Source organism: Tripterygium wilfordii, chromosome 23 (assembly GCF_013401445.1).
Source record: "Tripterygium wilfordii isolate XIE 37 chromosome 23, ASM1340144v1, whole genome shotgun sequence".
Classification (NCBI taxonomy): Eukaryota; Viridiplantae; Streptophyta; class Magnoliopsida; order Celastrales; family Celastraceae; genus Tripterygium; species Tripterygium wilfordii.
The window spans coordinates 10,107,526-10,120,189 of record NC_052254.1 but is presented as its reverse complement, the minus strand read 5'-3'; the positions used below and the strand labels follow the sequence as shown (position 1 = coordinate 10,120,189).

The 12,664-nt window shown below is 37.4% G+C and overlaps 1 protein-coding gene across 3 annotated transcripts in view; it reads left to right on the top strand.

Annotated features, from left to right (window-relative positions):
- The first annotated feature begins 5,750 nt into the window (after nucleotides 1–5,750).
- The window catches only part of LOC119992617, an 8,010-nt gene continuing 1,096 nt past the window's right edge, over nucleotides 5,751–12,664 (top strand). The window contains exons 1-12 of one of the 3 annotated variants that reach the window (XM_038839406.1): nucleotides 5,751–6,118; nucleotides 7,265–7,320; nucleotides 7,425–7,599; nucleotides 8,020–8,121; nucleotides 8,395–8,466; nucleotides 8,815–8,931; nucleotides 9,053–9,130; nucleotides 10,232–10,294; nucleotides 10,383–10,479; nucleotides 10,623–10,701; nucleotides 10,819–11,030; nucleotides 11,592–11,737. In XM_038839406.1, coding sequence (XP_038695334.1) covers nucleotides 6,032–6,118; nucleotides 7,265–7,320; nucleotides 7,425–7,599; nucleotides 8,020–8,121; nucleotides 8,395–8,466; nucleotides 8,815–8,931; nucleotides 9,053–9,130; nucleotides 10,232–10,294; nucleotides 10,383–10,479; nucleotides 10,623–10,701; nucleotides 10,819–11,030; nucleotides 11,592–11,737 — 1,284 coding nt within the window. In that variant the 5' untranslated portion in view covers nucleotides 5,751–6,031. The remainder of the gene's footprint in view (nucleotides 6,119–7,264; nucleotides 7,321–7,424; nucleotides 7,600–8,019; nucleotides 8,122–8,394; nucleotides 8,467–8,814; nucleotides 8,932–9,052; nucleotides 9,131–10,231; nucleotides 10,295–10,382; nucleotides 10,480–10,622; nucleotides 10,702–10,818; nucleotides 11,031–11,591; nucleotides 11,738–12,664) is intronic. The other 2 variants (XM_038839405.1, XM_038839404.1) reach the window with 2 other exon arrangements.

Below are 12,664 nucleotides of genomic sequence, written 5' to 3'. Positions count from 1 at the left end.
GAGCCGCCAAATGAGGTGAAATCTTTGGTGACAACCCTCTCCTAAATCTCAATATCTTCTTTTCCTCTGTACAAATATACTCCTCCCCATATCGCCCTAACTCCTCAAAACGAGCCTGATACTGTGTCACTGTCATGTCCGGAGACTGAATCAACTCAAGAAACTCTTTAGCTTTAGCAACACGCACTGTCTGTGGTACATACTGTGCCAGAAAAGCAGTCTCAAACTCTGCCCAGGGCATGCCCTCTCTGCCCCGACTAACTGTCATCACCTCCCACCATGTAAAAGCCTCCCCCTCCAGAAACTCAGCAGCTAATAAAGCCCTCCTCTCCTCAGGAATCCGTAAGGAAGTCATCTTCCTGCGTAACTGGCGAACCCACTCCTCTGCTGCCACTGGATCTATCACTCCCCTATATACCGGAGGATTCGTCTTCCGTAACTCGGCTAGCTCTTTGATCGACGTATCAATCGCCAAAGGAGCTACCTGTGCCTCCACAATCTGTCCTGTACCCTCCTATAACTCACCCAAAGTCAGGACCTGCTCTGGAACCTCAACAGGAGCCTGTAATGCAGCTGGAACTGGAGCAGTCATCTGTGTCACAAGTCCTGTAACAGTTTGCCCAAGAGCTCGTACCAACTCAGTAACATCCCGAACCTCCTGTCGTAAAGTAGTAACGACAGCCTCTACCCCCTGTGGTGCTAAATATCCCTCCTGATCCTCTCTAATATCATCTACTGGGTCTATAGACACTCGCCGCCTGCCCCCACCTCTCCCACGTCTTCCGCTCCTACCGCGTCTCGCACCCCTACCTCTCCGTCCTCGCCCCCGCTCTAATGGAGCCACCTCAGGCATACCCACCTCATCTACCCCCTGAGGCTCATCCGCCTCATGTTCTCCTCTACCCCGTCCATATCCTCGCACCCGAGTACTACGTGTGTCAACCATATCTGGAAAATATAACACATGTATACATAAATCTAAAGCAGGAAACACCAAAAATAAAAACTCACCAGGTCAGCCGGGAAACGCATGATGTGTAGCCAACAAAATAACCTAGGTAACCTAACCACTGTAAGTTTCTAAACCTACAGCTCCGATACCAAACTGTCACGCCCCTCTCTCCTAAGATATACCGAAGTATACCTATACCACAGGCACGTGACCGGCAGGGGATACCCCATCCCCCGAACCAGATCCCAAATCTACAACTAAACCCAACAGACATAATAATAATAATAATAAGAACTACCATACTATCCACAAGGTACATCCACCTGTATACATATACAATAGCGGAATAATAAAACATATCTACCCGATACCAAACTGTATAGTATATATACAAATACAATACAAAAGTTCCCACACCCACTAAAGAGTCAGCCCAATGCTACACACCAGCTCACGCATCCCGCTGCTGACCGCCATCACCTACATCCAACTCACCTGAAGGGGGATAAAGAAGAGGGGTGAGCCACAAAGCTCAGTAGGGCGTAGAGAGGAAACGCCAATATCCATAAATAATAATGATAAATCCAGAAATGAAATGCATAGTATGCAATACAGGAAATATACATCCATCAGTAAGTCAACCAAATAGCACAATAGCCGATAAGGCTAAGCAACACTGGAATCACCCACACTGGTCTCCAGAAATCCATACACCAATCCAATCAAGTGAAATGGTAGCCGATAAGGCTATCCAACACTATAACCACGACATCAATCTCCAATAATCCATCACACCCCTGGACCCACCCTAATCCCCGTAGGGTGTCTCCCAGTCCAGGTCCACACCGAAACTGGATGAGGATCGGGTATCCCGATAGCATAGCCTACACCAGAGGGCGTCCCCTGTGATGCACCCCATCTCAGACGGTCCACCGGTATATATCCGGTCTGTATATGTATATATATCATCCATCAGAAATCCATATCTGATCATTTGGGCGCCTATATGGGCCCACAATCCACATCCACATCCACATCCACATCCACATCCAACACTTCCAATCACCTCACTCTCAGAAAACATACCAACAGTTATATATATAACTGAGAATATAAATCAACATACAAACAGGTCGTATTTCCACCCCCGGAAACCAACAAAACCATAATATCACCAGAGTCCGTAAAACCGGAACTCTAAAGTCACATGCAAGAGTATGGAAACCCCTACCTGGAAATCAGAGTGCTAAAACCAAGCACGCGTCCCATACAACCCCTAACTCCAAAAGTTAACCCGCTCCGAATCTCAACCGTGACCACCGTCTACACCGAAAAACACGATATATGTAAATACTGTAAAAATACGGTCGGTCAACTATGGTCAACGGCCAAATATTACTGGTCAAAGTCAACGTATAAATAGTAACCGAGTCAAAGACAACAGTCAAATAGTAACCGGGTCAAATAGTACCGAACCGGGTCAAATAGTACCCGACCGGGTCAAATCGGGTCAAATAGTACCCAGCCGAGTCAACTCGCCGGAAACCCATTTAACCCCATCGCCGGCGATCCGACCACCCAAACCTGCCAAATCTTATATCAAATTAAAGAACTCGATGAGATGAACTCATAGGTACCTGAAACAAACCAAACCGTCGCCGGAATCGGCCGGATCGACCAAAAGAAATCCGAGTAAATCGGAACTTCAAACTCCGATATCTCCCAAACGACAACTCCGATCAGCGTGATTCTAGTTGGGTTAGACTCGTCTCGTCAATACGCTTCTTTTGGCACCGGTGGTGTCGCTCACCGTCGTCGGACTCAGCAAATGAATAGTAAAAAATAGATATACGGGAGAGAAAAGGAAAAAGAGAAAAAAACTGCGTAAGGTTTTTTTTTTCATTTTAAGTTTTCTTTTATAACAACTTTGACTTACCAAAAACACCCACCTGTCAAAAACACCCCCAACTAAATTGTTACAATTTACTTCAAATTTCATAACAAATCAAATTTAAATCTGATTTAAGTAATTTTTACTCCAAAAATTTTCTTTTAAAATTCCCCATTTATTAAAATATTTATTCACACTTTAATTTTATTCTCTTCAAATACCGATTCACCAACACAGAGGTTCACTCCACCTCAACCACCACGATAAGATACTATGAATAGTGTAAAATTAGACCAGGATATGACATAAGTCCATGCCCCCTATATTATTCTCAACAAAATTTGTAATTCATTCATGGCCCAACAAAACACATCAATGCCTAAGCAAAATGTCACCATTGTGAGTGCTTCAAAACAACTAGGTTCTATTGGTTCCATTCTATTATTTTTTTTATTTATATTTTCCCTATTATTTGTTATTTTTGTATTAGTTAATTTTTTATTTTAATTATGTCAACAAGAAAATATGAATCTGGATATGAAAAATGTAAAGAAATTTTGGAAGAAAAAAAAAACTCCAATTAAAATATTAAATTTCATAAAAAAGTTAGATTCTTTTCCGAATGCATGGATCACTTATATAATTTTATTAACGATACCTGTAATAGTAGCTTCTGTAGAACGAAGTTTTTCAAAACTTAAATTTGTAAAAAAACTAATTGCGGTCAACTATATCACAAGAAAGGTTAAATGAAATATCTTTGTTATCGATTGAAAAAGAAATATTAGAGAATTTGGAATGACTTTGTTTCTCAAATATTAGCTTCATTTTTTAGTTTTTCAAAGTAAATAGGAGTTCTAGCGATTTCGCAACCTACTAGTAGTTATGTTTTCTGTGGACTTCCCCTCTTCATGCATCTCGCATCTCGAGCAGTTTAGTTAAAAAAATTAGCATCAAATCTTACATGTACCAGGTGAGAAATTATTATTGGGTTTATAGATTATGTGTACATATTTATGCCAAGAAGATTACATATTTATGCTATTTTGACGAGTCCACCCTAAAATTGATTGGTAGGACACGGGGAGACCGAGTCTGATACGTAGTTTACTTTTGCAAACTTTGTAGAGGACTTTCGTAGTTGGGGACACAAGTGGGGTGGCCATTTGTTTTTTCAAATATTATTGTCATCATCGATGGTCATCTCCTTTTCATATTGGTATTATAGGATTTTCACAAAGAAGTGTATGCTCATACTGTATTTGAGAGAGAGAAAATTAACGACAAAAAGATACTTTTTCATCCCTTAATTATAGAGTGAGTTTCATTTTCATCCAAATTTTTTTCTCTCTCATTTTTATCCCTCAACTATTGTAAAGTACCATTTTCGTTATTCAAGTGAGATTGAGGTCGGGAAATACTTGTATGGCAAGCCGGACAATAGGATACCAAGTTGGATTTTTCAATCGCCGAATTTATTCGAGGGACAAACTGGATACTTTTCCATAGTTGGGGGAGAAAAAAAACTTAGGGACGAAAATGAAACATAACCAATAGTTGAGGGATGAAAAATATCATTTTGTCGAAAATTAACCATTAATTGAGAAGCGATGGGAACAACAAAACCTGTGAAGGCGTAGAATTCATTGTGTGGGATGGCAAAGCAAACTAGACAGACGGAGAACAATCCAGTGTATCATAAAAAGAAAGCTAATGACTAGTCAATAGTCATACAACTAAAATAACTACCGACCTGCGAACGTTTTTCGGAAAATTAGATTTAAAAAAAAAAAAAAAAACAAAATTAGGATTAAGTGGTTAACCATTTTGAGAGAGACAAGCGATGTGGGAGAAAAAGTTGCTGGGTGGGTTCTCCATGTGCGATGTGCATGTGGTCAGATTCCGAACACCCAACTTTTCTAAACATCATCGTGGTTAGGCCCCCTTTTATGATCAGGATGTGGTTAAGTCCAACATTTATCGTAAAGAAATTGAAAGCAACTACTTGTCAAAACCTGCAGACCATTTGGTCCAAAGTTGAAAGTGCACATCTTATTTTGGTGTAATTGAGGATTGTCCAGTGGGTAGGATTGTCTGTGTGAATGATTATTGTTAGTACGACTCACTTTGAGTATTCCTTGCTTGAATTGTGGGATAGGGGAGCTCCAATGCTTGCTCTGATTTTTGTCTCCAATTCTCTATTAGAACAATGTTAAATCATGAATTAAAATGTATGATTAAATATTTTGGTGTTCATAATGTTATCATATAATAGATTTTGAAGGAAAAAAAATTGTAAATATTAAATTCTAAACTATAAACTGTAAATCCTATACTCTAAAATCTCGAAATTAAAAAATAAACCCTAAATTCTAAATACTAATTCTTAACTTCTAAACTTTAATATGTAATTTAAAAAAAAATTCATGATTTAACAGAAGTTTTGGGAGAGAATTGGAGCCCCTCTCTTCCCGCTGGAACTAGCTCAAGTCTCCTCTATCAATTGTACACGTATAAAATTTGTTTGGTAAGACCTTGTCAAAAAAACAGACATATTCAAATTTGAAACTGATTCATTCTTGGTATTAAATTGGCAACAAATTAAGATTTGTGCCTCAAAATTAAAAATAGTCTCAAATTAGGTTAACACGAACGTCATAAGGCCCCCCCACAAAGAGGAAGGGAAGATTGGGACCACCAGGTAGGACCCACAGAGAAAAAGGGCAGATTGGGACCACCAGGTAGGACTTGGGAGCTGATGACTACCAACACACAGAGGTAGGACCCACATCACACGTGGCGGCAGCTCATACGGCTCCAAATTCAAAAATCAAAATCAAAATTCACAATGTCTGCATCTGGTCTGTGTAACCTATAAATAACAACCCTAAATCCCAATCCAACGGTCTCTCCCACTTTTTTTTTTTTTTTGTTGTGAAGTTTCACTGGTGCAGTGCTGCTGAGGATTATCAATTTTGGGGCCTTCGAATTATAAAATTACGCGGTCTCTCACACTTCTCCTTTCCGTCTTCTCTCTCTTCTTGCTCTTGCCCTTCTATGGCGATCTGAGTACAAGGTCACCAAGGGCAGGTCGAGAGAGCAGAAGCTGCTGCTGCTGCTCCTAAAATCTAGAGCCATTATTTATTTTGACATACGGAGGTAGATATAGAGAAGAGAGAGACGGTACGATGTCTACATTGGACTCTATCGATTCCCTCCTCTTCTCTCTCAGCAGAGCCTTTTGTAGCCCCTTCGCCAAATTCATTCAGATCCAGGTTTGCTCCTCTTTTTCTACAGATCCAGGTGTGTTTGTTTCCCGTTAATGTTGAGCGATAATAAAATCCTCAAAGTTGTCAGATTTTTGTTTTTCTTTTCCTGACATGAATTTCCACTCAATTGAATGGTTTGAGTAATTGAACTTAAAACCTTTTGTCAATTTTTATTTTTTATTTTGCATCTTCTCTGCGCTTTATTACAGATTGTCAGCACTAGGATTTGCCATAGAATTTTTAGTTTTGGGTATCAGATGATGTTAATGTATCTGTGACTTTCAATTCTCCTTAGTAGATTGTGCGTGAATAGTAAAGCACTTAGTTTCTCCAAGATAACTCCTCTCGCATCTTCTTGCTATACAGCAATTAATGTTGTTGGTAATGCTAAAAAAAGGTATCTGTTGGCGCAGGATTCTTCACAGACATTTAGCATTTTCCCTTCCTCCAAAAGAGAAAAAGTAAAGGAAGTACGAGAAAGATATATAGTTATCCATTTTTTTATATATATATAAGTCTCACATGTTGAAAGGTTTCTGGAGGGGAAAAGTTCGGCAGAATTGCTATCATAGATTGGCTAGATTACAGAATAGGAAGTGATAAGAAAGGTCAGACCCTATTGGTTTAGTTACTTAAGACATAGGTTTAGAATGGAGTGAATAGCTAAATGAGAATTTACTTAGTGGATTCCAATTAGTATCTCTTATACATTCATGTAGTTGAACCCCTAATGTTTTGGATCAAGGCTTTGATGATGACGATGTCAACGAGTCTTCTATGTCTCACAATCTTATTATTGCTAGATAGGGCATTGAATGGAGACAAACAAGATTAACTTGACACCTTAGAACACTATCAACGTCTCATCAGTAAAGTTATTCTAAAGAAAGTTGTGCAGATCTTATTATGTAATGATTTATTTGGCTGATGTTGGTATCAAATGCAGACATTTATTAACTCTCGAAAATATTGGATAAATTTTTATAAACGTGGTGGGTTCCCAAAATTCTTTTTGTAACTTTAAGATTTTCTTTGTGATAGTGTTCTTCTATTTTTTGTTACTAAGATTGTTCAGCTGTTATTTTTGATAGTTTAGGAGAATATTTTTGTGATGTGATCACTTCTTATTTTAGTACCTTTTTGTTGATGCAGGGATGTTTTATTTGCCTAGCTTTAGCTCTAGGGTGGGCTTTGGCAGCTTATGTCAGGTATCAGGATGTCGATGACAGGGTTTAAGTTGAAGATGCCTTTGTTTGTCATTATCTTTTAAGATTTTAATGTCAAAACTTTTCATCAATCTCGTGTCTCACAGGAATAGAGAAATCAAACAAATGAAGGACAGTGTCAGAGGCGGCAATAGCTTTGCATTTCTTTTCCATGATATTAATGAACTTGAGCACTCTAATCAGGTTAATCTGCCTAGAGTGACTGTTGTTATGCCTTTGAAAGGGTTTGGAGAACATAATTTACACAATTGGAGAAGTCAAGTGAGTTGCTTTCAAAGAGTTTGTAATTGTTTCTTTTCTTTTTTCTTTTTTCTTTTGTATTTTCTCCTTACTAGTGTTGTGATATATTTTTTCCTTTGCTTTTCAAGCAAAGAGGATTCAGTCAAATCATTATATGAGGGATGTCTGTTTTAGATATGAAGCAAATTTTATCATATTTCTTCTTTGCCATTGCCAGGTAAAAGAACTATATTGAATCTATTGATTTTTGGTTGCTTAGCTTATCCAATGAATAGCTTATTAAGGCATCTATCTTGGTATTTAATATTTATTCAGCATCGAACTCCTTTTAGTAGATCCGCTCCTGTTCTAATTTGAGATTTAATTCCTTCTTAGTTAACAAAATGTGACATTGATTCTCAGGTATTCATTTCCATTTATTTATTTGTATACTCAATGCAGATCACGTCTCTCTATGGTGGTCCTCTAGAATTTCTTTTTGTTTTGGAGAGTACGGAAGACCCTGCCTACCATGCCGTGTCTCGGTTATTATCAGATTTTAAGGTATACCATACTGCATATGTTCCTTGTTCGTTTGATCCACTGTGCTTTAATACAACAAAAGATATCCATAATCCATCGCACTAAGTAATGCAATACTATGATCCAATACCCTATATTTTGGGTTCCAGGATATCGTGAAAAACATTGATGTTAAACTATAATCATCAAGTTTTACTATTATTTTGCCATTGATTCTTGTGAGTCTTGTGTGTGTGTGATAGATTTCTTTTTGGACTCCCCTGTTTGACTTCTATGCATCTTTAATACATGCAGGATGATGTTGACGCTAAAATTATTGTAGCTGGTTTGTCTACGACTTGCAGTCAGAAGATTCACAACCAGTTGGTATGTTACATGTTGAAAACCTGTTGAATGGTCTTTACAAATGAAATGCAAATGCACATTGTATTAATTACATTTCAGTGCCAACGATATTGGTATTTCATGATGAAGATGTGGTTTGTTCATAGTTTTAAATTGCTGAAGTGAGTTTGCTTATTTATATGGTGTACTGGCTAGGACTGACTATTACATAAAGTTTCTTTGAGTAATGAATCTAGATGGAGTAGGATATCTTCAAAAGCTAAAAAATTCATTAGGAAATTTATGTAGTAGTCATGTTGCATATATGGCACTGTCCACTTGTTTCTGCTAGTAACGTGCTTCTTGTACATTCTTGCGCTTTTGATGAAGGTTGGAGTGGAGCAAATGCATAAAGAAAGCAAGTATGTATTATTTTTGGATGATGATGTCAGGCTGCACCCTGGGTCAATTGGAGCATTAACAGCTGAGATGGAAAAGAATCCTGAGGTATGGCTATATGTGTAGATAGTTCTTGTCATGGTCATGGGTATGGTTGAACTTGAGTAAAATTTGAATTTTTTTTCCCTTTCTTCTTATTATTGTAACCTATTTCTGAAATGACATGCAGATATTTATTCAAACTGGGTACCCTCTTGATTTACCTTCTGGAAGTTTGGGGAGTTACTGTATTTATGAGTATCATATGGTATGACACCAGTGAATCATTCTCATTCCTTTTCTTTTTATGCACTTTCCAAGTTTATGATAACCTCATACCCAATACTACATTTCTATGGATCTATTTTGAGTGGATGTTGTTGGCTCGTTCATTTCCAATCTGCTCGTTTGGGGATGTGACACACCAGTAGCCTAGTTTACAGCTTTTTTTCATCCTTGAACATACATAAGATGTGTAATTTGATTATTGACTGATGCGACAGTATTATTTGTCGTGCAAGTTGTGTCAACAGGAGTTAACTTTCCCAATTCAAAAGTACGGAGCCAAATTTTGGGTAAACGAATGAACTTCATTACCAAAAGAGATCAATGATTGGCTGTATGCCATGAATACTATTGTTTTGTTTAACTCATCATGATGACTTGGAGAACAATCGGCAAACAGTATTTTATTCATGTAGACATAATTTTATAAGACTCAAAAACGGAGAAGCCCTTATTACACATATAAAGATCCTTTAGCTTCTGTTGCAAGTACACATGGTTTAACAATAGGGACTCATATTACAAGCTCCAACAGCAAACAACAACCTGATTGCTTGGCTATTTGATTGAATTCTGCTTCCCAGGTTTGCCCTCTATTCTGTGTAAATCGCTACTGCACCCTAAACAACATGCAGGATCTTAAGTATTTCTTGGTGCTAATTGCTAACAAGTTGAATAACATAAATCTTATGTTTGAATTTGTCTTTAATTTTTTTTAGGTCAAATAATAACTAAGTTCAATAGATGTTCTTCCTCAGTTCTCTTAGTAAGTTTCGGGACAACCTTGTCAAGTTGTTAATGATATAAGAGCTGAACCTCAGTAATTGGAAAGTAGTTTTATTAAGTGTGTCTTCTGGGGTTGCTTGTAGAAAATAATTGGAATGTGTATGCAACTGTACATTTTTGGGCTGAAATTGACATGAAAATGCTGTCTTGCTATGTGTGTGTGTGTGTGTATATATATATATATTTTTTTTCCTTTTTGTGGGCAATCTTTCTATTTATGGTATCCTCATGCACCCTTCATTATTGCTCAATCCTCATCTTTCTTACTGTTAAATGCACTGAAGACTTCTTTTTACAGCCATGTTCAATGGGGTTTGCTACTGGTGGAAAAACGTTCTTCCTTTGGGGTGGATGCATGATGGCAAGTAGCTGTGACTGTCTGTTTCAATTCCACATTCCTGTAATGGCATTTTACTTATAAAGTTATAATTACTCTATATTATTCTCAGATGCATGCAGATGACTTCAGACATGATCGCTATGGAGTGGTTTCAGGACTTCGAGATGGTGGATACTCTGATGATATGACTCTTTCTGCTTTAGCTGGTAATGTAGACCACATCATTATATTGTATAAGTAAATTCTAGTATGGATAGAATGATTATTTCTTTTAATCTTCCCACATTGAAAGGTTGAACTGGTGTCGGCAATGTGCTTTTCATTCATAGACAGTTTTGTCTTTTCTTAGGGGCTCATAAGAGGCTGATTACATCGCCGCCAGTTGCTGTTTTTCCACATCCTCTTGCAAACGATCTTACTTTCTCAAGGTTCATGATATCCATTTTCTAAACTTAATTCCACTGTGCTTCATCTGATGCCTAGTTCTGTTACATTTCATCTAGTACTAACTCCGTTTTCTTTCTTGTTTTTTCTTTTCGGTGCAGATACTGGAATTACTTGAGGAAGCAATCATTTGTTTTGGAATCATACATATCAAAGGTTAACTGGAAAATGAACCGTGCATTGTTTTCTACTCATTGCTATCTGTCTTGGGGATTTGTAGTGCCATACTTCATGGCTATGATTCATGTTGCAGCAGTGCTGAGAGTATATATCAAGGGCTATACTTTAGAGGAAACAAAGTTTGCTTCCAGCGGTGAGCACATTAATATTCTCTTCTAGGTAGGTTGTGTATTGTTGATCATATAAAACCAATTTGCAGGATCCTGATACACAACCACTTCTGTTCAGTTATGTTTATCTTATAACTTTCGATTAAAAAATAAAAAAGAAAAAACCTATAACTCAAATGTAGTTGGCTTTTTAAAACATAAAATGGATCGTCACTCGTCAGACAACTGTATCCAATTATTCTTAAGCTTGATTTTGATTGTAAACTTTTGCTTTTGATGGTTTTTGATAGGTGATTATGAGTTGCTAGCATAATATACACTACCCACCCTGTCCTCAAGGCATTATTCCAGTAAACTGGGCATGGCTTTATTCCGGGTCCAAAGATTTGCTTATCATATTGAAATTTGAGCTGCATGTAAAAGATGCTTAAAAAAATGAAAACATTTTCATTTTCTTTTCTTTAATAGGTTTTGATTCTTCATAAAATGTTTAATACATATAAGGAAAGTTCATTATGGTTCTTGAGAATTCGGCTTGTTCTTATACATTATGTTCTCACAGCTGTTTAACTGCTTCTGTCCAGGGTTGTTACTGGTAAACTATCTAGCTGTATGCACCTTCATAGAACTTATTTCGATGTGGAACTTGACCAGAATAGAAGTTCAATTGTGCAACTTGTTGTCCCCCGAGGCACCACGACTCTCCCTTGCTTCTTATAACTGGGGCCTTGTAAGTATTTCGACCTCATTCCGAACTTGTTGATTTCATCCAACATTTTTCTCTCATATTATGTTTTGCTTCTTTGAACTAGTCACGTTCTAAATTAACTATCTTCTTACTTACGATTTTATTTATTCCTTTTATGATCAGTATTGATATTAATGTAATGTAATTTAAAATGTATCTGGATGATCTTCTACAACTTTGAGCTTTCATATTCAAGTGGGTGAGGTGTTATCGACTTATCCCCCTTGTTGTATTCCTTTCCTACCTGGGTTAGAACGTAGAACTTAAGATTTACCGTCTGAGTGGTTGGGGCTTACCCACTTGGCTGCAAAGGCCAGTAGCCAAGCTGCAATCCATACAGACTACAATACAATTACAGACAACTTGCCTGTTGTGCGATTCCCATCCAAAGCTGCATCACTTCTCTATTTTCATGAAATAGTTTTATTTACAACTGGAAAACACACTTGGCCATAAAGCATGACATCAAACCCACCCCCAGCCCTCGGCACCCAGACAAAAGAAAATTATAACATTGAAGAAGTAAGAAATTTGGTAGTTGTGGGATGTTGGAGTATGAAGTGCACCCACATTATAGATAGTATGGGCTAGATTCTGTTCTCAACTTCTAGCTTCAGTATTTTACAGTTGCATCTGTGCCCTACTTGCATAAGTCCGTCTGAACGGTCTGATCTCTCTTATCTCTCTATTATTTGAAAATACAGTTTCTTATGCTGAAGCCTTATTTTATTAGACTTGATTTACCTTTCATTTCTTAAAATGTTTATATCAGCTACTGTAATGTATATATCTTTATGGGTATGAATCTAAGACTACAGAAAACGATACTTGGAAATTATGTTATAAAACAAGTACATCCTTAAAAACCTAAACAGAATTGTCTCTTTTTTCTTTTATGGAAATACTCTA